This window comes from Cupressus sempervirens, chromosome 1 (assembly GCF_028749045.1).
Source record: "Cupressus sempervirens isolate cs-2001-9-10 chromosome 1, ASM2874904v1, whole genome shotgun sequence".
Classification (NCBI taxonomy): Eukaryota; Viridiplantae; Streptophyta; class Pinopsida; order Cupressales; family Cupressaceae; genus Cupressus; species Cupressus sempervirens.
The window spans coordinates 465,812,676-465,838,158 of record NC_143118.1 but is presented as its reverse complement, the minus strand read 5'-3'; the positions used below and the strand labels follow the sequence as shown (position 1 = coordinate 465,838,158).

The 25,483-nt window shown below is 36.7% G+C and overlaps 1 protein-coding gene across 1 annotated transcript in view; it reads left to right on the top strand.

Annotated features, from left to right (window-relative positions):
* The window catches only part of LOC149578314 (uncharacterized), a 35,082-nt gene extending 9,950 nt beyond the window's left edge, over window positions 1-25,132 (top strand). The window contains exons 4-8 of the mRNA XM_089828223.1: window positions 22,877-22,915; window positions 23,009-23,599; window positions 23,812-23,910; window positions 24,008-24,424; window positions 24,517-25,132. Of these exons, the coding sequence (XP_089684349.1) occupies window positions 22,877-22,915; window positions 23,009-23,599; window positions 23,812-23,910; window positions 24,008-24,424; window positions 24,517-24,663 (1,293 nt within the window). The 3' untranslated portion in view covers window positions 24,664-25,132. The remainder of the gene's footprint in view (window positions 1-22,876; window positions 22,916-23,008; window positions 23,600-23,811; window positions 23,911-24,007; window positions 24,425-24,516) is intronic.
* The last annotated feature ends 351 nt before the right edge of the window (window positions 25,133-25,483 follow it).

The following is a 25,483-nucleotide window of genomic DNA, read 5'->3' as shown; positions in this document are numbered from 1 at the left end:
AAAGTTCAAGTTAACCTGTGTTAAATTTTGAGAATTCAATTGATTGATAATTTGGAAAGGATAAGGAAAACAAGAAATGGAAAATTTAGATTTTAGTCACTGATTACATACATGTTTTTCTATCTTTTGAAAAGATTTCCATTTATGCCTATAATTGATTGGACAAATGAGAAGTGTACTATTGAGAAGATTGCACATTTGTATAAGAGACATCCTATGGACAAAGTAGATGACAACACAACACTTATAATGAAAACATTTCAGTTTTAAATGAAGCAGAGGTTAAGGATTTCTAAATTTGTAGTTGAGAAGTATAAGAATGAATTGTGTTTCATGGTTGACACAGATTTTCCCTATATAGGGGCAGTCACTCCTAGAGTGATATATGTAGATCCACTTGGCTATGAGGTTACTGTTAATGTTTGGTAGCTTCAGTTGGATAAGCTAAAGAGACTAAACTGGAGTTATTATGTATATATTATATGTCTGTGTGTGTGTGCTTAAATAATAATTTATTATATTAACAAATGGATATGTCCTTTGAAAGGGCATATCCCTTCATGGATTATGCTATAAGCAAGGGAGTTGCATTTTGGAAAACATCTTAGTTATCCAGGTTCGTCCTTTTGCCTAGAGAACCCTGCCTGGGTTCTAACTAGTTCAAAATATTGGTTCGGTTCGGGCAAAATTTGGCCAGGGTTCCTATTCCTTGGGGGTGGTTCGAACCCGGATTCTAGAAAATCGAACCCAAGCGAATCTCATTGCCAGAATGAATTTCAGGCGAATCCCAGGTGAATTTGCGATGTTGGACGACTTTATGTCATTTTTTATAAAAAAATTGATAATGTATTGAGTTCTGCAGCCCTAAAAAGTGAATGTAAATAGGTTATTTAGTTTTATAACATCAGAAAGAGCAGAGAACTTGGTGTTTGTGCATTACAACATGCATCTCCTCTCGCACAAGACTAAAGAGTACAAAGAAGGGTAGACAAAGAGGTGGGATGTAGATGCAGAGTTGGCAGACTTGGATGCTTCTACTTCTCGGCTTACAATTGAAAACTTTGAAGATTTTGATGCCTATACTATTGTTGTTGGTGCTGATCCCATTGGCCTTAGCTCTATTGCTGAGTCAACTAATGCGGAAGGACTACGAGAAGAAGAAGAAGGAGAAGATGATGATGAGGACGACAACGATGATGATGATGAAGAAGAAGAATATTAAAATTTTATAGATTATGATTAGTTGAAACTTGAAACAATGATACTTGAACTTGCTGTTATGATTCATGGATCATGATTTACTTTTAATGTTTTGAATTTTTGATGTGGAACTTGAAAATTTTAAATTGAAATATATGATGGTATGATCTTGATTCATGATGCTATGATTACAACTTACATGTTTAAAGTTTATGCCTATGGCATTTTTGTTGTTTAAATGATTAACTAAGATTAAATCATATGATTTTCTGATACTCTATGCGTCTAGGCTTCATAAATATGTATATATATGTATTTTATAATTTTAACATGTTTTTGTATGAACAAACCCAAACGAACCCAAAACCCTATACCAAGAAGGCAATGCTATCACATATGCAATGATCCTCCAAAATCAGTAGTTACAGAAGAAATAATTGAAGCATATGCACAAAGAATCCTAAGTGCAGATTTAGATTTTAAAAGTCCTAGATTTGGCACTTGCGAAGAAAAACATGAAGATAGCCTATCAAATCAAGCTTGAAAAACTTGCGAGGAAGAGAGTAGACAATGAAATGAGGAATTTTTTGAAGGAAATTGAGATGACACCCCATGAGTTTGCTGAGGTTAAGCAAACTGTATCTGAGATGCAGCAAATTGGTCAGAAGGATATCTTAGTTGTTCCACCCTTGTTAGTTGAAGGCCCTAACACTACAACACCTGAACCTATGTCACAATTTGTTTCAGCACCATCAGTTGCATTGGATCAGCCCATGGCAAAAGAAGATGTCAGTATAATACAAGTTCAAACATCTGCACCTACTAGTACATGAAGATCAATGAGATTAGTGGAAGTAAAGCAAGAACAAGCAGAGACCGCTAAGCCTAAAAGAGTTAAAGAAATGGCTATTGGACTGGGAAAAAGACAAAAAGTAATAGCCACATATGAAGGGAGAAAGATGAGAGGTCAGATCACTCCACCTGAAGCCCAAGTTCAACAACAATCACAACCTCAGTGGCAAGACGAAGGATAAGGAAGCAGTAAGAAGAAAGTTACTTGGAAACCAAGAATTGAGAATCTAAATGATTCTATCTTAAATGAAGGGAATCTTAAGAAGCTCAAGCAATATTATGACAAATATTCAATATATGAGCAAAGGAACTTGGATGTTGCGTTATTCAGTATATGATTCAATTCAAGAAACCCCTACTTTCAATTCATGGAGAATTACCTAAAGAGTTATATGACAGATTGAATGAGGTCAGACTGAGGGCTAAGAAAGAAGAAGAAACCTTAAGAGATGAGGTCATAAGGAAATGTTATGATGTAAAGAATACTGTACAAATGGAAAGAATAATTCATAGACTCAATCCACTTGTGCGTGATAAGATGAGAGTCATTAGACTCATGGGAGGACAAAAAGAAGTAATTAAAGATACTGAAATGCTTGTTGATCAAATATTGAATGAGCCAGTGAGCAAAGCCTAAGTTGAAGAGACTGGAAATGAAGTAGTTACACCTTCATCTACAACAGAGCCACTTAGTACATCAGAGATGGAAAATTCAGCAGCAGCAGCAGAGACTTCAGAAGACAATAATTTTGGATGTACTTGAACCTAATCAAGAAGGGAACATGATAATAGGGGGAGCAACAGTGACCCCAGCTCCTAGTACCTCAGAGGCAGAGAACGTCACCATGATGAGTGAAGAAAAAGTCAGCAAGGAGACAAAAGTAAATGTTGAGGGAACAATCTCTGAGCCACCATAGATCACAATTGATGATGACACCATGAGCATTGATTACACACACATTATTGTTGATGAGACAGAGGATCCATTTAAGGATCAAGATAATATTGTTGACAATTTGGTTGATTATCCTAGCTCAGATGAGGAGGAGGATAAGAGTGAAAAGAAAGGAGAGCAAAAGAATGAAAAAGGAAAAGCAGAAGATCTAGCCACATTGGCTTAAACTCTTAAAAATAGAGATGCTAAACTACAAAGTGATTGGAGAATAATTGTGCAAGAAACATCCCACTTCACACCCCAGCTGAGACATGTTGAGGAAACCATGGACGAAGACCCAAAGATTGAGATGTTTAGTTAGTTATCAGCATTTGCTACTAGCAAGATCATTGAGAAAAGCAAGGGAATCAAAAGCACTCAAGAGACACTTGAGAAGATGACAGGTAAAATGCAAAGTCTGATAAGTGTACGTATTAGTGAGAGTGATCCCCAGAAGAAGGCAAGCAAGGTATTAGAAGAATTTGGCAAACAATTCATGACTTTAGTAGAAGTTGCCACTGGGAAAGCCCAAGCTGAACATGATGCAAATCTTTCAGCAAGGTATGTAAAAATGTTAAGGATGATTTGGCAAACTTAGACACATGCATCAAAGAGTTAAGGTGGTGTGCACATGAAGGAAAAGTGCTATATGAAAAATGTGCCTTGTCACACGATTACATTCAGACCTTCACCACACAGATCAGAGTGAAAGAAGATGAGTTGAAGGGTGTGATCAATGAGTTAAAGAATATAGATGCTTAGGTTATTGACTTCGAGCAAAGAATCAGTAGAATACATAATGAGTGTAGAATACTAGAGGCAAACAAGGAGAAGATATTGCAAAGATTCTCTTTATTAAGAGAACATTTGTCCTTGAAGATAGACCTAATGCAGATGCAACTTGATGATTGTCTGAAGGCCAAGATATCTTATGAGCACTTCTCTTATCCAGACTTTCAAGCCACAAAATTGGCATCTTATGACTTATGCACCCTTATCACAGTATCATATTCAGTAAAAGATGTATGGAATAAAGGTCTAAAAAGCTTGAAAAGCAGTTTTGCTGATTGCATTACATTGCTAACCAATTCAACAACACAATAAAAGTAGACTCAAAATTTTGATTTGTAAATAGTTTTTTACTCACCTTTGTCATTGATGTCAAAGGGGCAGTGTTTTGGATGGGAGTATGAGGAGGTATAAGGAAGAGTATAGACTAAGGTGGAGTATAATGTAAAAGCTGGTATATTGGTATATAATAGAAATGATCCACATTTTGAAAATTTTGTATGGCCATGTGAAGAAATTCACAATTTTATAATTTTGGGACTTGCCAATTTTCCCATATGTTGCTATCAATGCCAGAGGGGGAAATTGTTGGCAATTTGGCTTAGAGGTGAGTATGGAAATACATTGAGGTTGTCATTTATGACAACATATCATCTACATCAAGTCAGTAAGTTGTGAAGACAAAGTTTTTGTTTGAAGACTTACAAAATTGTCAAAGTGTTGTGAAGACTATCAACAGATTGATCCATTTGGAGGAACCGATTGATCCGGCAATGGTGTTTCTTAGTGACAATGCTAGGGAGGTGGGGATGAATCTCCTCAACAATGCCCGCAATAGCATGGTGGATAACTTCCGGTCAATCAAGTGGATTTTCCACGAAACTAAAGAGCTAAAGAATAGGGTTACTGGGCTAGATGGGAAGGAAGGAGATGAAGGGTCTGATAGAATTAGCATTCTGGAAACCAGGGTTATTGAGATGGATAAGAGATTGGATAGGATGGTGTGTACTCTTTACAGTTCTGCTAACTAGAGCCTTCATATTATTGAAGGATTAAATGATAATATAAAAAAAATGCAAGAGATGATGGAGCTTGGTACAGACGAGAAAGTTGACATAGTCAACGAGGAAAATAGGGCTCCTAAAGTGGATGCTAACCCCTTGGATGAAAACTCAAGCTATAAAGCGAGATTGAACAAGAGGAAGAGGGACAAGGAGGATACTCCAGATGAAAATTAGTTGATGACTGAAGCAGCAGAGACCATGGAAAAGTTGGAGCTCATGACCGCTAAGCTGGTCAAAGATACTGAACTTTAATTTGGTATTATTTTGTATACTGTGGCGTTTCAGGCACCCATTAAAACATGTTATACTTAATAAAAAACTGTCAATAGAGACACCTTTTTGGTTTACTTCCGGTCAATCAAGTGGATTTTCCACGAAATTGAAGAGCTAAAGAACAGGGTTACGGGGCTGGATGGGAAGGAAGGAGATGAAGGGTCTGACAGAATTAGCATTCTGGAAACTAGGGTTACTGAGATGGATAAGAGATTGGACAGGATGGCGTGTACTCTTTACAGTTCTGCTAACCAGAGCCTTAATATTATCGAAGGATTAAATGATAATATCAAAAAAATGCAAGAGATGGAGGTTGGTACAAATGAGAAAGTTGACATAGTCAACGAGGAAAATAGGGCTCCTAAAGCGGATGCTAACCCCTTGGATGAAAACTCAAGCTATAAAGCAAGATCGAACAAGAGGAAGAGGGACAAGGAGGATACTTCAGATGAAAATCAATTGATGACTGAAGCAACAGAGACCATGGAAAAGTTGGAGCTCATGACCGCTGAGTTGGTCAAAGATACAGTGCCCTAATTTGTTCTCCTGGCTTTTCTGTTTTTTCCCCTTGGTTTTTAGTTTAGCTGGGTTTGCCTGCTCCTTTAGAGGCTGTTTTGTCTTAGGATTGGTTTGTGGCCTTCCTTGGCCTATTGTTTATTGCTGTTCTGCTTTATGTTGTGAACTTTAATTTGGTATTATTTTGTATACTGTGGGGTTTCAGGCACCCATTAAAACCTGTTATACTTAATAAAAAATTTGTCAATAGAGACACCTTTTTGGTTTACTTCGGTCAATTAAGTGGATTTTCCACGAAACTGAAGAGCTAAAGAACAGGGTTACGGGGCTGGATGGGAAGGAAGGAGATGAAGGGTCTAACAGAATTAGCATTCTGGAAACTAGGGTTACTGTGATGGATAAGAGATTGGATAGGCGTGCACTCTTTACAGTTCTGCTAACTAGAGCCTTGATATTATCAAAGGATTAAATGATAATATCAAAAAAATGCAAGAGATGATGGAGGTTGGTACAGACGAGAAAGTTGACATAGTCAACGCGAAAAATAGGGCTCCTAAAGCGGATGCTAATCCCTTGGATGAAAACTTAAGCTATGAACAAGAGGAAGAGGGACAAGGAGGATACTCCAGATGAAAATTAGTTGATGACCGAAGCAGCAGAGACCATGGAAAAGCTGGAGCTCATGATAGCTGAGCTGGTCAAAGATACAGTGCCCTAATTTGTTCTCTTGGCTTTTTTGTTTTTTCCCCTTGGTTTTTAGTTTAGTTGGGTTTGCCTACTCCTTTAGAGCTTATTTTGTCTTAGGACTAGTTTGTGGCCTTCCTTGGCCTATTGTTTATTGCTGTTCTACTTTATGTTTTGAACTTTAATTTGGTATTATTTTGTATACTGTGGGGTTTTAGGCACACGTTAAAACCTGTTATACTTAATAAAAAATTGTCAATAGAGACACCTTTTTGGTTTGCGAAGTTCACAGAGAGAAAATTGGCACGTGCGCACTTGAGGGAAGCTAGAATAGGGTATGAGGATATTGCATCTCAGAGCGCATGTCATTATGAGCTGTATAGATAGATATATCAAAGATTTACCAATCGCAGTTAGGTATAGGCAGAACATGACAGAGTGAAGGAAATGGGTATTTGTGTTAAGGAATTATTTTGTTTACCAAAATAATTAGTTAACTAACTAGGGCCGACATCCTAGATGCTAACTCTAACTTAGCGAAAGTCAATTTTGTGTTTTGGAAGAATGTGAAGACATGAAGGCCAGCAAGACAAAACAAAGGGGTATAAAGGAAAGATTTGTTTATGTGAAGTTGTGTGATGTCTTTGGACATTGAAATGTACTTGCTATGTTACACAAACTTAATGTTAGAGCAGAGAAAGGACTATATATGCGAAGTTATGTACAGAAAACTACAAATGACAAATCAGATATTGCAAATATCAACATTGTCAAGGGGTTATTGTATCTATATCTTTTTGTGTATAAAATGTATCATTGTATATGCATGCTTGAGCAGTGGGCTCATCTTACTACTTTTGTAAGTGTAATACCAACCCCTAATAGGGTTGAGGCTTCTAACAAGGCCTAGTCCTCAAACAAGGACAAAGACATTATACGGATGTAATACACTCCTAATAGGGTCAATATCTTTCAGAAGATACTGTTGATTAGTGGGTCATTTTATGGGTACCATCTCCACCGAGGGTTTCCCTTGGCCAGGGTTTCCTAGTGAACAAATAATGGTGTTATGAGTTGCATTGTGTTACTGTTATGTTTATTCTTCAGTTTAATCACATGTGCATGTTTTAAGTTTATTAAAGATATCCATAGTTGGGCAAAAGTTTGTGAAATATTGATTCACCCACCCTCTCATTATTTCCTATTTCTAATAGGGAGGGCTAGCACCTTTATCTTGGTGGTCATGATGTTGCCATCCTTTCATAAAATTTTTCTCCACAGAATAAATGTTTTTTTTTCCGTGGCATTCTTCTTATTTTAGCTCTTGGAACCATAATTACAAGATTTAGGGTCGGACTTGGAGCAAAGACTCAACAAATTGAAAAATATCAAGATTGTGTAAGGATTTATGGCATTTATCATACATCCATACTATAGTTACGGGACTTGGACTTGCCTTTGACTCGGACTTGGCGACCGGACTCGGCCATGACTCGACAAGGACTCGAAAAATCGAAAAACCCATGAAATTCAAAGATTTTTAAGGATTTAAAGTTTTTTTCATGCATCATTTAGTCAATTAACATCAAATACACAATAATTGAGGTAAATAGAATCTACTTAACACTCATACACAATTTTGCATAGATCACATAAGTATAACAACGAATTTCTGAAGGAAAAAAATTGAATAAGATAATATAAAGTTAAACATAGTGTCACTGTCAAATGTCTACAATATATGAAATCCATGGAATCAAAAGTTGAAAGCATATATCAAAATATCAGTTAGAGTGTAGAAGACTAAGGTTCATAGTAGCCTATGCCCTCCTACGAATATGCCTAAGATAAGTCATTGAAGACTCAAATATTGAGAAATATGTTTGTTACAGCTTATGTGCGTATTGTAGAGAACAGGGCTCTCAAGTATGTCTATCAATTTGCTTGGTGAAACACAATCTTTAACGGAAAAAGTCTTTTAATAACAATTATAGTTGGCTTACAAATTTTTGCCAAGAAAATGATCAAGGACATAGCCAGCAACACATATACATCTAAGTCTGAAAGCTTATAACTTTATGTACAACACTAGAGAGGTCTAACATTCATGAACACGTAAGTCTAAAAAAAAAGAAAAACTCATATACACCATTGTAGAATTCTAACACAAATTTATGTAAATCTGAAAACATATGTACAACATTACTGAACTCTAAAATGCTGAAAGTGACTTCTTCATAATGAAACCCATATAGTAACCAATATTGGCAATGAGCCTTCAAGTTGGGTAACTATCCTTAATTTTGAGATGCAGGGCTATGCAGCTGTGTAATTTGCTATAACCTGGTGATGGAGTCTAAATTTGTAAAGTCTACATTTGTGCACATTTTCATAATTATGAAAAAGGAGAACAAGAAGGTTGTCATTAATGCAAGAAGACAAAATCAGAAATCATGTAAAGAGGAAATGGGTTCTTCATATAGCTACAAAGAGAGATCAAGATACACAAGATAAAGTTCTAATATTCAGAAAAAATGATTTTGTAGAAACCTATCCAATCAATGACGAATTTTCTACTTAATCTCAATCAGCACATACAGCATACAGAGAACGACATGTCTCAGGAAAATTTGAAATAAAGAATTAGCATACAAGACAGATGACTTCCCTAGTTCTGATATTTTTGTTGCGTGAAAGATTGTTAATTGAACCTGTTCATAAGTTTCAAGATGCTATGCTCTTCAGAAAGATCTCTAACCATGATGAAAAAATGTGGATGCCAGTATATTATAATCAGGATCTGATTCCTTTTGTTAGTCCAGTCATGAAGATATTGGCCCACACTATGCTGGCAAATTGCTGGGCCTATCAAATACTGCTAGGGTTGTAGCAGATTTCTTGGTACTGCAGCAACTGGATATATTCCACAAACTGGATCATCCTTTCAATAATTTACTAAATGAAAACCGAGCAGTATAGACAAGATTGACTATAGAGAAGATGGCAGCATGATGATGCTCGATATGACTGGAGGAAATCAATGGCAACAGGGAGTCGGGTCCATACAAACAATTATGGGTAAGCATAGAAACATGCATGGAGTTCGACAAATTAAATATGAAGGAAATAATTATTAACGGTAACGGTAAAAGTGAGGTCAACCACGTGGAGAAGGGAATAGCACATAATGAGCCAAGACGAGGAAAGTCTGTTAAAAATTCATGGTAGAGCACCTAATGCACATACCTAACACAGATACAGAGACGAAACTAATATTCATGGAGGTGCTTTCAGTCTTGTTTATCCGCTCAGATGTGATGGATGCTCTCTCAGGTTGGAAGACAATGGAAATTATAGGAAGCCACGAAGTCAAGGATGTGCTATGGGCAATAACAGCAGGAAAGAAGATCCAATGTCATGGTCGAAGTGGTTGCCGCATGAGTCAATGGAATGATACAACAGATATGAAAGTTTGATCTGAAGATGAATTTATCAAAAGAAATAATTTGTGGTGGGTTTTGCAAAGTCAATACATACTTATAAAATAAGGTTGCGATTAAAGTTGGAAATATTATTCAACCATACCTTGTTTAAAAGTTAGTGATCCTAGTTATTTTTAGGAACGACATTCCTGAAACCTTTGGTAAACTAAAAATATTTTAATAATCATGCTAGAGGAGTAACAAAATAATTAGTTTCCTATTTGAAAAGTCATATTGGTTAGATGTAACCAAGTGACTATTAGATATTATATAAGTATCAAGTGCAAAAGAGAATAAGACATATCCGAACATTTTATATTTTCAAGAAGTATTTTATATTACTTGTATGGAGAGATAAGGGCTATATTATGACTTTGTAATATAAATTCTATTATTTTATTTTAATAATAGAATAAAATGTTCTTTGTTTATTATTAAAGGTGTGGAGATTTAAATTGCAGGCAAATTGTCCTTTGTAATTATTTTTTGGAATTTTGTATACAATTTAAATATCGGATAAGTGGACATGGTCATTTAGCATTTTAAATTTGATCATCTTAGGTATTATGAAATATTAAATCATTTCCGTATCTGTGTCCAGTTTGTCTCCCTACCAGAGGAGTTAAAGCTCAATCTGGACTAATTTAAGATTGCATAATATTTGGTTTGTCGCATCTTGATTATTTAATTGTTGGCAGTATAAGTGTTTTAGAACTTTATGAAGTTGTACGTAAAAATTCACTGAAGTTGACTTTGTTGCCCAAATGAGCAGAGGCACTGGTCTTTTTATTATTGAAGTTAGAAAATCTATAACTTCCTTCTTACAAGCATCAATTTAATTATTATTTAATTTAACAAAACATTCAACCATTATCCAGTGTTCAGTTTCATTTTGATCGAGTTCGAGGACCTTGCCAGCCGGAGAACTCCAAAGCTTCAATTTGCTTTAGAAAAGCTCTGAACTAGGTGATTAGGTTCGAGGAGAAGGTCTACCCGCTTGGGCGTAGCGGAGCCTGAAGTGCAGGGGAATCAAGAAGTATTCCCGTCCGTTGGCCAGAACTGATTGGGAAGTCTTATCGGAGAAGTGGCAGGTTCTTGGATTTCCAATCTGCAGTTTTGGGAACCAGCACATGGTTAACGACATTTGAAGTTTTAAACATTAAATTTCCTATAATATTCAGGATTTTCAGACATAAATTTGAAGATTTAAGATTTAAGATTCAATTCTTAATAAATTCCTGACATACCACAACATCATTTTCAGAATTAATATGTACTAAAAAAAAACACCTTTCAGAAATCTCTATCTTTTTAAATAATAAAAAAAAAAAAGAAAAAATTTCGGGAGAGTCCCGGGCTCGGGACTTGGTGAGTCCCTGGACTCAGCGAGTCCACGAGAACTCTACTAGGACTCAGCTGAGTCCGAGTCCAGAGGCCATTTGCCTTGGAAAAGCTGCCTCTGCCTCGGACTTGCAGAGACCCGGAACACTGATCCATGCTAAACATTATGTTTTATTAAAGAAAGGCTATTTTACTGTATTTTAGCAATTTGATTTTGCTCTTACATATATGTGTACACATGTTCCAACAAAAAAATTGTGTTGTCTGACTTTGGAACATTTGGTTAGATTTGGGATTTTAACAAGATCACAGACCTGTTGACATAGAAGCTTAAATCGTTTCGGGAATAAATTGGCAAATCAGAGTATGAAATTTTGAAAAAGATGGGGAAAAAATTGGATTTACAAAAAACGTGAAAAGTTGAAGAAAAACAGTCTAACTTTTTTTAAGTAAACGGGATTTCCATATCATAGATATATACAGAATATACTTTTATTCTGTATTTAAATTTATAAATTCATATGTATTGAATACAAATTTAGACAGAAAATATATAAAAATAGACAGAATACATACATATATGTATTTTGTATATTGTGTATATAAATGCATATTTTTTGTATGAATTTATATCCAATACATATACAAAATATTTTCAGAATACATATACAGAATATTCACACAAACTTACAATAATATACATTTATAATATACAGAAAATCTATAATATTTACAGAATACATATATAATTTACAAAATACACAATATTTTATAAAATATATTATAGAATATTTACAAATATTATAATTTTATAATATTTAAAGAATCCTATAAATATTATAATATTGTGTATCAAATATCTAGAATGCCGTGAATACCATCTGTCAATGGTTATCATTCGTTTCCAGTCTGTGTGATTTCCAGTTTCTGTGTGCTGTTGTAAGAAATGGTGGAGTATCATTTGGCACATTTTAGTGCTTGCAGAGTCCATTTTTTGCGCAGTCTAGGGCTTTTGATGACTGCAATTAAACCCGATTCAATTTAGGTTTAATCCCAATTTTTTTTGCAAAAAACATGTTGACCACCATTGGTTTTTCCCAATTTTATGGGTCAAAAACTGGCGCTGGCCCCAATTGCCAATTAATCTTGTTTTTTTGCAGATTTGTGCTTCTACTTGATATTACAGATCACAGATTGTCTCTAATAGAATTTCCTACATGTCCAATCTTTTCTCAGTTATTGCCAAGTCACAAGATGATTGCATTATTTATTTGAATTTTATGTACAATATTAAGTCTGTGTTCGGCTATGATCATAATGAAATTTTTTCTAGTTTATTTGTAAGCTTCTAAATAAGACCATGTGTATATCAATCACATAATGCCCTTGCTTTGAACACACAATGTATTGTATTTGTATGGTTATAGAAGAAACCACCTATGCATTTTTGATAATTGATAAGGATTTGGTGTTTTGCATGACCAATAAAGACAATATGTATTGCCATCACATAATACACTTGCTTGAAGAGGCAACTTATTGTTTTTGTACAGTTCTAGAAGAAACCAAAAATCCATTTTTGATAATTGCTAACAAGGTAGACTTTTGCATGACTTTGCAACCGTGGCTTTCTTGTTTAGCTGATGTGATCTTAGGGTACAAGTGTTTTGTTTAAGATTGGTAAATGCATGTTTGGCTGCCACTGGTCGTTCTGGCATCAGACCTTTCTTTCTAGATAGCCATTGCCATTTGTATGAGAAGGTTTTGTCTGCTGTGGATGGCTCAGTTTTCTTTTCCTTTTTTTTACGCAATCATAAATGTATGGGTAGCTTTGATATCAGGATGGGTTTCATTTGAAGGTTTTGCAATCAACGTTAATCCTGAATGGAGCAATAAGGGAGTCGAGTGGTATATGGACATTAAATTTTGGGCATATAGATTCAAATATTCTTCAGATTTGTTTGTCTTGACTGGTGGTAAGAGACAAAAGTTTTGTCTTGGATAAAACTGGCGGATCATCACATTGAGTCTACGTGGAGCAATCGATTGGCAGACGACCAAATAGAGGTGACGCAAGGATCCAATCATTTCTTGAATGTAATTCTTTCATTTTGGTAAAAATTATCAAGCATTGGCGGAGGGTTCTACTGGCTGGTGAATTGAAGCTTTGATTCCAGGAGAGTCATTAACTATTAATCTGTTCAGGTGCCTAGATTAAAACTCTGTCTCTCACTTTCTGTACATAAATATGGAGGAATATTACGAATAATTTCCAGTCCAGTTTACTGTTTCTGGTTGATGAATCAGTTTGTTATCTATATTGTACCTGTCAGACCTTACTTCTAGTCAATCAATATTTACTGTTAGATTAGATTGCAAATCAAATCAATTTCTCTCCTGATACTGTCTAAAAGATTAGAGAAATTACCTGGGATTTTACAGGACATGGGTGTCACCCATGGCACACGCAGAAAGAGGATAATGATTACAAGGTCAGCATGCCTAAAACAACCGTAACAACCACCATGGCGATTCTTCCACCTGGCATGGATCATAGCTCCTATGGTTGCATTTTTGAGATTCAGTTGAGGGATTTCTTCATATAAAAGCTAAGTTACCAGTATGGGTACGGGCACGGATACGGATACGTGGGTACGGCAATTTTTTGGGAAGTGGGTTTGGGTACGTCTGGATACGTCTGTACAAATAACATATAAAAATCATAAATATATATATAATATATATACATATGCATTTGTACAACTTGAAAACAAAACTAAAAGCATATAAAATTAAAAAATCATAAATATATATTTTATATCTGTGCATGTATACAGGCTTACAGCTTGAAAAGTAGAAACAAAACTGCCATAAATATTGCAGTAACACATTTATAATGATTTCCTGTAACTTTAAGTCTAGTTTCATATCAATTTGTCAATTGATATGTCAAAAATTGAATGTTATGATAGATATATCATATATGATTATATCCATATTGAATTCATTGTGCATTGGTTAAACAGTAAACTGTCAAAATATTACAATTAGACTGATTAGTAATCAGCATCATATGGGTCATCAAGAAAATCAAGATCAGTGGAACCACATGCAGCCCCAGTTTCACTTCCACAGCTAGAAGCACGTTGGCTATTTGTCTCCACAGAGGGTAAAGATGGTGCATTAACTGAAAAATCTAAATCTGTTCTCTCAGGATCTACATCCCACAACATTGTGCCCCCTTCCTTGTACTGACTTTTTTTATAAGTAAGAAGGCGCAAGTTGGAATGCACATAAACCAATTCTTCTGCCTTACTTGCTGCCAATCGATTGCGTTTCACTGAGTGAATAAAGGAGTATGTACTCCAATTTCTCTCAGCTGAAGAAGAACTAGCAACCTATTGAAAATTTGTCACAATGTTAGAGAGTTGCAACTATAAAAATAACTTTATTTCTGACATTAACAGACTAATAATGTTAGAGAGTTGGAACAAAAATTAAGAAACATGCTTGTGATAGAAGTTTGATTGCAAGAGTTTGAAGGTGTGGTGATGTATGGCCATTAAGGTACCACCAAGCATGAGCATCCTTCGTGTACTTGTCATGGATAACAGCAACACTTTGACCGTCAGAGGATACAAAATTAACAAACTCAGTTGTAACTAAATCCTCCATTGCATGATCACAAAAGAGTTTACCGAGTGCTGTCCTACATCCATCACTTACTTCTCCATCTCTGTATGGTGGTACCCTTGTTGGCTGAGAAAGAATTTCATCACTATAAAATTTTGGAGTCAATGCAAATGCAAGAAGATGTAATGGGGTGGTCATTTTGTTCCACCGTTCAACACAAATTGACTTGACTTCTTTGAAGAAAGTTTCTTCAGGATCTTTCTCTCTTTTATTGATGACGTCTCTCATTAACTCAATCATTGAGTCAATGCCATCGTATACCATTCCCAAACATGGGTGATCCATGTCAGCAAAACGGATCATGCTCATGATGGGCTCGGTGAAACTAAGAAGATATTCCACTCTTTACCACCATGTGTCGTCTAGGATCATTTTCTTTACATTTGTTGCCCTTTCTATATTGGATTGCCTCCATTGAATCCAACCTTGACCAATAACCATGCCAGCAAGTGCCTCTCGCACCAACACAAGTTGCCTCAAGACAATTGTGTTTGATGCAAATCGAGTCTCAGCAACCTATTCAAGAATTAAAAATCATAATTAAATTATGAAGAAATCATTATCAAATTTAAAAAGTAAATTCATATTAGTAGTGAATATAGAATTGAAAATTTGAAGTGTTTCAATTACCTTCAGCAATTCCAACTCTGAAAATGATCTAAAAATGGCTTGTGACATGTTATGGTTTGTGATGAACATCTGAACCTCTTCAGCCTCAGCATAGATTTGTTTGATCCAATCTATTTTCCTACCCAACTTTTGTAGCATTAGGTTGAGAGAGTGGACAGCGCAAGGTGTCCAATAGATGTGATTAAAACGTCTCTCAATCAACAAACTTGTAGCCCGACAATTCTTTGCATTGTCTATAATAACTTGGACAACATTTTCAGGACCCACATCTTGGATGCATTTTATAAGGATATCAGCAATAAATTGTGCATCCTTCACCTGTCCCTCACAATCCACAGCCTTTAGAAACATTGCCCCTTTTGGGCACACTGCAATCACATTTATCAATGGCCGATTTTTGGTATCCTTCCACCCATCAGAGATAATTGACACACCTGTTTGTTTCCATGAATTTCTAATGGGAGCCAATGCATTGTTTATGTTTTTGACCTCACTTGCTAGTAAGGTGGTGCGTACCTTCTCATAACCTGGCCCTATCCACCCTTGCGGAGCATCATTTGCTTTTCTCAACATATCCTGCCAATATGGTGAGCGCACAACATTGAATGCCAAACCATTTGCATAGATACATCTTCCAACAGCTTCATCTGCAATCTCCCTAGCATCATTCTGGAATGCTCTCTCCAATGGTCCCTTACTTCTCTTCTCAGTAACAAGTTCTTCTTCAATTCTGCCCAAGAACGGGTGGTTCTCTACTATGATATCAAGAAAGTCACTATGAGATGGAGAAGGTGGGGGCCTTGAACTACTTGCTTTTTGTTTCAACAAAGGATGGTTTGTGGCACGTCCGACTCTTGCATCTGCTTCCTCTTGCTCTTGAATGAATCCTGCTATTTGTTGAGGTGGCAATCCTTTTGCATCCGGTCCTTCGCATGCTTTGATACCCATTTGGGGAATGGCACATAAATGGGCTTTCACACGGCTATAGGAGCTAGTTTTCTCCACATGGCATAAATTGCATTCCCAAACAAATGTTCCACCTCCTTTTACTTGGCATTTCATTGTGACATATTTCTATAATGGTGAATTGGGATCGGTCTTGAATTTGGGTCGAGCAATAGAAGAAGCTGACATTGTCCTGTTTACAAGAGCCAACAAGTTAAAAATTAAAAATGTTATTAAATAATTAAATAATAGTAAATACAATATTAAATATAAAAATAAACAAATTCAATTTCTATTTGAACATTAAAAAAAATTAAAAAATATATATATTAAAATTATAAGAAATATTTATAATTACAATTTATAACAAATATTATAATTTATTATATAAATATTAAATTAATAAACAATAAAATAAAAAATACATTATTAACATTTATTATTTAATACTCTAGACATTATATAATATAATATTTATTCAATATTTAAATAATATTTAAATATTGTCTGACATTAAAAAATTACAATTTAAAATTTACATATTATATGATATATACAATTTTAAAAAAAATTGAAAAACCTTTTATATTATTGAAGTTATAATTTATAAACTATATATAGTATTTAAAATTTAAAAGTTTATAACTTCAAATAAATTTAAAAAAAATAAAAATAAACATAAACATATGAAAAAACTCAATAATAAATTAATATTATAAACTTACAATATGAATAAAACTATACATAAAACTTTGTTTGAAAGTTTGTAACTTTAAATAAATTTTAAAAAATTAAAATAAACATTCACGAATTTACCTGGTTAAGCCGAACGCAGACTCCCGCTCCGTCGTCCCTGTTGCAGGTCTCTGTCGTCGTCCCTGTTGCAAGTCTCTGTCGTCGTCCCTGTTGCAGGTCTCTGTCGTCGTCCAGCTGCAGGTCTCAAGTTGGTGTCAGTTTACAACTTTACTGTTGCCGTTGCTTTCCAGTTGCTGTCAATTTCGAGCGCGGTGGATGTTTTTCCTACAAAGTGCAAACTTTTGCAAACTTTTGTTTCGTTCTGCGCAGCGGATGTTTGTTCCGTTCACTTTGGGGTTTTTACCCTAGTAAAAACGCGTTAAAGACTAACAAAAATCAAACGCCGACCCTAAATATCTTAGTCAAACTGCCATGTTACCATTCAAATCGCCACGTCATCCAAAAAAATTCGGATTCATTGCAAATACGTATAAATCGAACCGTGTTCGATTCGACGGGGTATTTTGGACATATCTGATTCTGATACGTACCGTACTTGTATGTGAAGGCAGATGGGGAAGTACCGGTAACATAGTATAAAAGACCTACAGGCACATTGTAATAAGGAGGTTTTTTTGGGAGTTCAGTTAGAGCTAAGATTTCTATTCTAAGAGTTTTGTTCATTAGCAGAACGTTGTAATATAGCTGTAGTTGTATTCTTCTAACCCTAGGCTTGTAACCTCTGCATAGTTAATAGAAGAAATATATTGGGCTATGCCTAGATTTTCTTTTTTTGTATGTTTCCCTCCTTTTTCTGGATGGCTTGAAGGTTCCATGTCATTTTTGAACAAGTATAGCTGTCATTTGTTGTTTTCAGGTTCTTATAATCTATTTTTGATTTACAAGTTATTGGATCATGTCTGGTTACTCTTTCAATGCTCGTGGTCTAGGGTTATACCATGTTATTATGGTTGATAAGATGCTCTAAGAATAGTCATATTAGTGAGCTTGTGTCTAGGATCTTGCCATCACATTCTCTTTCCAACAATGAAAAGTGGTGTCATGTGCTCATTCCCATGGTATAACATTTTCATTATCACTGACAGGAGCTTGAAGGGTTTCAAAATCTTTGGCGCATCGGCTCGATTTTGTTTGAATTTCCTCCCCTTTACCAAATCTACCAAGAGAAGAGTCGGCTTCTCTAAAACCCCGAAGGTTTCTTTGCTAGACGCATCCCTATCTCACTCTTGTAAAGCTTCTAGACTGCCCTTATCTAGGTGGAAGCCTAGATTTGGGATCGACAGTTTTTTTGGCACGCCCGGTGGGACAGAGCTTTCATAGCTGAAGGAGTGGTGCCACCTTTAGTGTTTTTAGCCTTCAAAAGGTAGATTCCAAGCACCTGACGACTCTGTAGCCTAGAAGTGCTGGGCTGGTCCAAATAGTATGAGTTGAGTTCCTAGTTTCGTCCCCAAATCTTCCAAGACAAGAGTCGGCTTTTATAAAACCCCAAAGGTTGCTTTGCTAGACGCTAGCCTATCTCGCCCTTGTAAATCTTCTAGACTGACCTCATCTAGGTGGAAGCCTAGATCTGGGATCAACAGTTTTTTTGGCACGCCTGGTGGGACAGAGCTTTCATAGCTGAAGGAGTGGTGCCTTCTTCAGTGTTTTCAGCCTTGAAAAGGTAGATTCCAAGCACCCAACGACTCTGTAGCCTAGAAATGTTGGGCTGGTCCTAATAGGCTAATAGTATGAGTTGAGTTCCTAGTTTTGCAACCCCCCCCTGCCCGCCCCTCCTTTGAAACACCATTAGTAAATCCTTTCCCTTCCCCTATGCATTGATATGGAGGGATATTATGGACAGCAATTTTTCGTCCCTCCTTTTCATGAGAATGCAAGTATTCCAGCTCTTTACCAACAATATTAGGCTACTAATGCTCATAGTTTTGCTCCCTATTCCCCTGCTACATTTAGTCATGAGAAAATTCATGATACGTGGTACCTGTCTATCCCCACATATGCCTACCAACCGCAGGAGGTTCCACTTAACTCCTATTTGCATGCTTACCCTCCCACACAACCAAAGTTTGGGAAACCAAGAAAACATCAGCTACAAAGAAATGTTAATAAATCTCTAGGCAGAGCTGAAAGCTATTGAGGAAGAGCATGAATATCATTGTGGGCAAGAAGAGATTGCTTACCAAGCTTACATGCTAAAGGAACAAGCTGATGTTGTCAAAATCCAACAATAACAATTCCTTGCAATGCAAGTCGCTGCTAGAGAAGGAAGAACGAGGCAACCGGTTTTAAAGAAAGATGCAAATTCATCTTGTCATGAGCTTCTGTTTGCTCACAGGATAGAAGAAATGAGTTTGAATGGAGAGGGAGAAAAGCAAAGACAAACAGAGGAAGAGCTGCAGGAGGATGTTGAGGAGGCTGTTCCCAAATAAATCTCTCTGCATACATGTAATGAGTAAGGTAACAAAGAGGAGGAAGACTCAGTGTCCTTTTTAATGAGCGTCCTTTGTTAATATGGAGGTGATAGAGCAAATCAGTGGTGGCACAGTAAAGAGAATAGCTCAAGAAGATCTTCTTGTTCTACCAAGTTGTGTTATCGAGGCATCTCTGGGTCTTAAGGAGATCCTAGAAGAAATCGATAATGAAGGTGACTTTTTGGACGAGTTCAATGCCATTTGTGCATTAGTCACCCTCGAATCGAGAACTTTTGGACTTGAAGACCATGAGCTGTGGCAAGAAAAGGAGATCTCCATAGTAGTAAAGAAGCCATCAGAGTCAATCTTTGATGGTCATCAAAAGGTGCAAGGGCTGGCAAGATCAATAAGGGGATGTCTCATCAGGCATCTAGCCCAGATTTGCAAGTGGTCACTTGTCATGCTTACCTTTGAGCATGAAGATGAGCTTCACAAAGAGCAACAACTTGGCCATTCATTACAAAGAGATGATATTCCAACATGGATGACTTTCTTTATTTTCGAAACTTTGGAGGCATTCTAGCATGTTGGATGCCTATTAAGCTTTCATTTTTGGCTTCTTGTCTAGAAACATGTAAAATTTCATAAGCTGGTTAGGAAGGGAAGCTATTTCAATGAGCCAGTTAATGGCTTTGTTTAACATTGTAATGTAAATCTCTATACATGGTAGGTTAGAAGCCTTATTTTCCATTAAGTGCTATTGCACATGCTGCATTCTGCTGAAGGAATGCATGTTTAGTGTCCAACTTTCCTCCAAGTGCATGCTTGCACAATTTTTTGTCTCTTCTTGTTTTGAGGCAGGTTTGTTTTTAAAGCTCCTTGTTATGGCTCTTTGCCCAATGGATAAGCAATCTAGTCTGTGAAGCCAGAAATTACAAGTTTCTTTCTCAGTAGGCAAAGACCCCTTGTGAGTAGCCAAATGTTGATATAACAACCATCATTCTTAGATCAGGGCCATCTTAGGATTACTTTCACCAACAATACTACACAAAACTTCAATGTGCCTGAAGAGTCAGATGTTTTCCTGATTGTGCTTCCCATAACATACGCATTGCAGAGAGTGACATATGTTGAAGCTATGGAGTTTTGAGGGAAAGGGGGGAGTCAGCATGAAGAAAAGTCCAATGGCCTGCAATGTGACCGATGTGCGGTCAAGTCATCCAAAGAATCTGAGGGGACCTGCCATTCAAATAAATACGATAACTCTTGTTTGTCTAAACAACAAAAATCGAAGCACTTTCAAGTTGTAGGTGAAGCTTTTGCACCACATTAGCAGGAATTTCAAGAGAGGGCATAGGTGTCACCCATGCCGCGTGCAGAAGAGGATAATGGTTACAAAGACGACATGCCTAAAAAACCTGTAACAACTTCCGTGGCAATTCTTCCACCTGGCATGGATTGGAGCTCCTCTGGTTGCATTTTCAAGATTCAGTTGAGATTTATTTCCTATAATAGACATATGGAAAAATTGGAATAAGGAGGCTATTTGGGGAATTCAATCAGCGCTAGGATCTCTATTCTAGGAGTTCTGTTCATTAGCAAAACATTGTAATATAGGTGTATTTACATTCTTTTGACTGTAGTCTTGTAATCTTTGCATTTTTAATAGAAGAAATATACTGGACTATGCCCAACTTGCTTATTCTGTACGTTTCTCTCTGTTTTGTGGATAGTTTTAAGGGTACTCGTAATTTCTGAACAAGTATGGATGTCATCTATTGTTTTCAGACTCTTATAACCAATTTTTGATTTACAAGTTATTGGATCATGTCTGGTTACACTTTCAATGCTTCTGGTCTAGGGTTATACCATGCCATTATGGTGAATAGGATGCTCTGAGAATAGTCATTTTAGTGGGATAATAGGGTGTTTTCCCTGCAAGCCTTGACATATCCTTCTCATGGGAAGATATGAATGCTTTGGCCTGTGTCTAGGATCTTGCCATCACGTTCTCTTTCCAACAATGAAGAGTGGGTGGCCTCTTGTGCTCATTCCTAGGGTTAATGACATTCTCATCATCATCGACATGAGCTTGAAGGGTTTCAAAATCTCTGGTGCATGGCCTTGAGTTTGTTTGAATTTCCTTCCCCTTTCCCAAATCCATCAAGAGAAGAGCTGGCTTCTATAAAAGTCCGGAGGCTGCTTTGCAGGATGCACCTGTCTCGTCCCTACAAAACTTCCAGACTACCCTCATCTAGGCAGGCAGGAGCCTATATCTGGGATCAACGGTAAGACTAGTCTCATGGATGACTGTTATAGACATAATCTTAATGCCTAATCTAGGGTAGTTCAGGTTACATATAGAAAGAAAAGAAGAATGGATACAGACAAATAAAATCGAAGTCAATACCATCTTTGAGATCTTTAGTTTGAGGTTCACATGTTTAAAGGCTCTTTTCTTCCAACAAAATCAAAAGAAAATTTGTAGGAACATTTATAATTTTATTTGCGTAATTGCACACAATTAGATGCACAGACATATTTGAAGCAAAATATCCAGTACATATTTTTAGGAACATTTATAATTTTATTGACATAAATGCACACAATTAGATGCAGAGACATATTTGAAGCAAAATATCCAGTACTTTGTTCTGGTTATACTATTGTTACAAATGACAAGGAATGAAGGTTTTATATATATATATATATATTCCTTATCCTCTATGAGCAATTTGCTATATTTTCGTTATAAACACTATCCTTGGATGCTATTTAATGTAATTCTTGTAACATTTATGGACATGATTCTGGTTCACTGCATGATTTAGGAAAAGCAAGCCCATAGTTTTGTTTTTTTCTGTTTTATCTGTCTTCACATCTGGACAGCACGTGGTGTGCATATCTAAAGCAAACATTTAATTTTTTTGAGAACGCCTGTTACTCCTCTCCATTGTAGTAATTCCAATTGTAGCATGGAATTTAAGTTGCAATATTGAAAGCTTTTACATTTAAATATTTCTCTCCATTTGTACCGCTAATTCTAATTAATAAAAGAAGCACCATAATCCGTTATTATCTATTCCAGTAGAATAAATTATAACTTCACAGAGCAGCTGATGTGTACTTGGTTCTGACCATTGAAAGTACTAGGAAAGGTAGAAAGTCTTCATTATTTAGTGCATTGGTATTCTAGTTAATTAAGCAGGTCACTTTTTGTGGTATCGGGAGGTATCTGATATATTTCTTTCCTCAAGAGTTTTGCACTTCTTTGCGTCAGTATTGAGTAAATGTTCTTTTGTATTTCAGGCACAGATAATGCTTGGTATGGTGCGACCTCCACAAGTGGTATGCATTTGCTTCTATTTCAGTATGTTTCTCATACGGTCTTTGCAAAAACTTTGAATATTTGACATAATGCAATTTCTGTGTCGATTTCAGATGCCTAACATTCAGCAGTCCCTCACTCAACCTCAACAAGAGATGCAGACTGGCCAACAGGGACATGTTCAACCCAGGCAGCAGGGCCAAACAAATACAGTGCAGATTCAACCACAACCACGCCAACAGTCACAGGTGCATGTGGGACAGCATAGTCAGGTGCCAGTGACAGCGCACTCACAACCCTTAAGTACAATGCAGCAACCATCACAACGGCCTCAACACATTCCTCCACATCCTCTAACACAAGCAGGACAACAATCTCAGCCTCACATGCTGCGTCAACCAACATCGCAACCTGGGCAGCAACCACCTCAGGGTCGGAATTTGCCAATGCATCTACCCATTCATTCTGCTCCGCAAAATTTGCCAATGCAGCCTCAACATCCTACAGTTCTCTCCGGTCAATCTCAGCATTCTTTAAGCCAACCAAGTGGTGGGATTCATCAACCAATGCAGCCACCATTACCACAACAGCCAAGGCCTCATCTTCAGCCACCTATGCATCAACTGCAGAATCAGCAGGCTCAGAATATTGGTTTTCAGCCATCTGTTGTTCCACAGCAACCGCAGTCTCAAACGAAGTTTCAGGTATGGTGACTGTCATTTAGTTAATGTACTGGATTTTGCAAATTTGGAAGAATTTATCAAAATATATCTTTATTATTGATCTGCCTTGGCTATAATGTTTTGTCCAACAAGGATATAAACGAAAGCAATGTGATATCTTATGCATTCTTGGAGATATTAACTTGTCACGAGCATTACAAATTAACAAGTCATCTGGGTATTTCAATTTATAGCACTCAGGAAGCAATGCACAATCAAGCATGGGGGCTCCTTTCCAGCCACATGCGCAGCCTCCATTGCCAAGCCATCCACCTCCCCAGCAACTGTATCAGGCAAGAAGACTATCATTTTCATTTCATTCAGAACTTCCATTGACTTGTTTGTACAAATAATGTCCCTGACTGTTTTTTTAAATCCAAATAATCATAGATGAATTCAGGGAGTGTGGTTGGACCTGTTTCACATGCTGGATCAGATATCAGTAGTCATGGTAACCTGCCAGCAATGGGCCATGGGATCCAAACTGGAAGAGGACCTAACATGGGTCAAGGCTTGAGTGGCATGGGCCCTGCTCCCTCATGGCCACCAGTTCCTCCTGAAGGTGTTACCAATAGTGTTAGTGGAGCTCAGCCTTCATCCATTCAAACAGGGATGGGAGGACCAGCAGGTTTAGGTGGGGGTATGATAGGGGGCATGAGTGAATCTGTTGGACCATCTACTGGGAATATTGGAAGTGGAATAAATACTGGACCTCCAGATGTTGCAAGATCTAATCTTGCTCGGTCTCATGGAATTGGTGAAATGCAAACTCAAGCAGTGCCACAGCAGCAGCAACAAATTTCTCATGTGAGTCTCTGCAAATCATTCTTTGGTTCTACAATGTCAAGGAATTGTGTTTTTTTTCTCTACTACTAACATTATCATCATATTAAAAACAGATGCAGTTATCACCTGATCAGGAGAAAGCCTTACTGCAACAAGTGATGAGCATTACACCTGAACAGATAAATTCTTTACCTGTGGAACAAAGACAACAAATACTCCAGTTGCAGCAAATGTTTCGTGGAGCAACTGACAGGACATAAAAAAATCTGGCTGCATTCATTTAACAGTGCAGTAAATGCTAAAGCACAAACCCCCTCAGATGTGAATCAGTAATTTGGATGACATTTTAATGGTTTTGAACACGAGGATTTGATTCTTTGCTCCCCAAAATTTGTCATTGGCTGTGCTGCAACATTTTATCATGTAGAAATACAGGAATTAGGTCTGGCTCTGCAATGTGTGACAAATTCCATAATTTATTTTGAATGCTCAAAAGGCATGTTCTTCACAGCTTAGATAACTTTCTTGTTGCCTCTTACATTTTAATACTTTATTGCTCTGCAGAATTGGAATACATTTATCATATCTTCTATTAGGTGTCATTAACAACAGAGGAAGTTTATTATCAGGGCAAGGAAGGCCATCTCTGATATCTTCACGAAGAGTTTCCCTGGATGAAACATGTTAAATATATCATTTTGGATAACATGCAACTTGATTTGTCTTTCACGATGCCTCTTTTGATTGTTTCTTTTCTACTCTTGCAGAGCTATATAGATGCATTAGCATTAGGCAATTTGACTATAGAACTTGACTGTTGTGCCGTAAGTACTCTTGACAATTTGTATTAAGAATATTACTGCTATTAGAGGCTCCACTCAAAGTGTGTAGGAGATCATGGTTGTCTAAATGATACATGATAACATGTTGCAATTTTATGATTTATATCATTTAATGTATTCGTTTTCATTTAGGAGTATGATAACAGAGGCAGAAGCGAGCTTTGAAGTTGTGCTTGTTGATGAAAGGAAAGGAAGGGTCCTTTTAAAGTCCACAATACCAGCCATGTGTTTTTGGGTC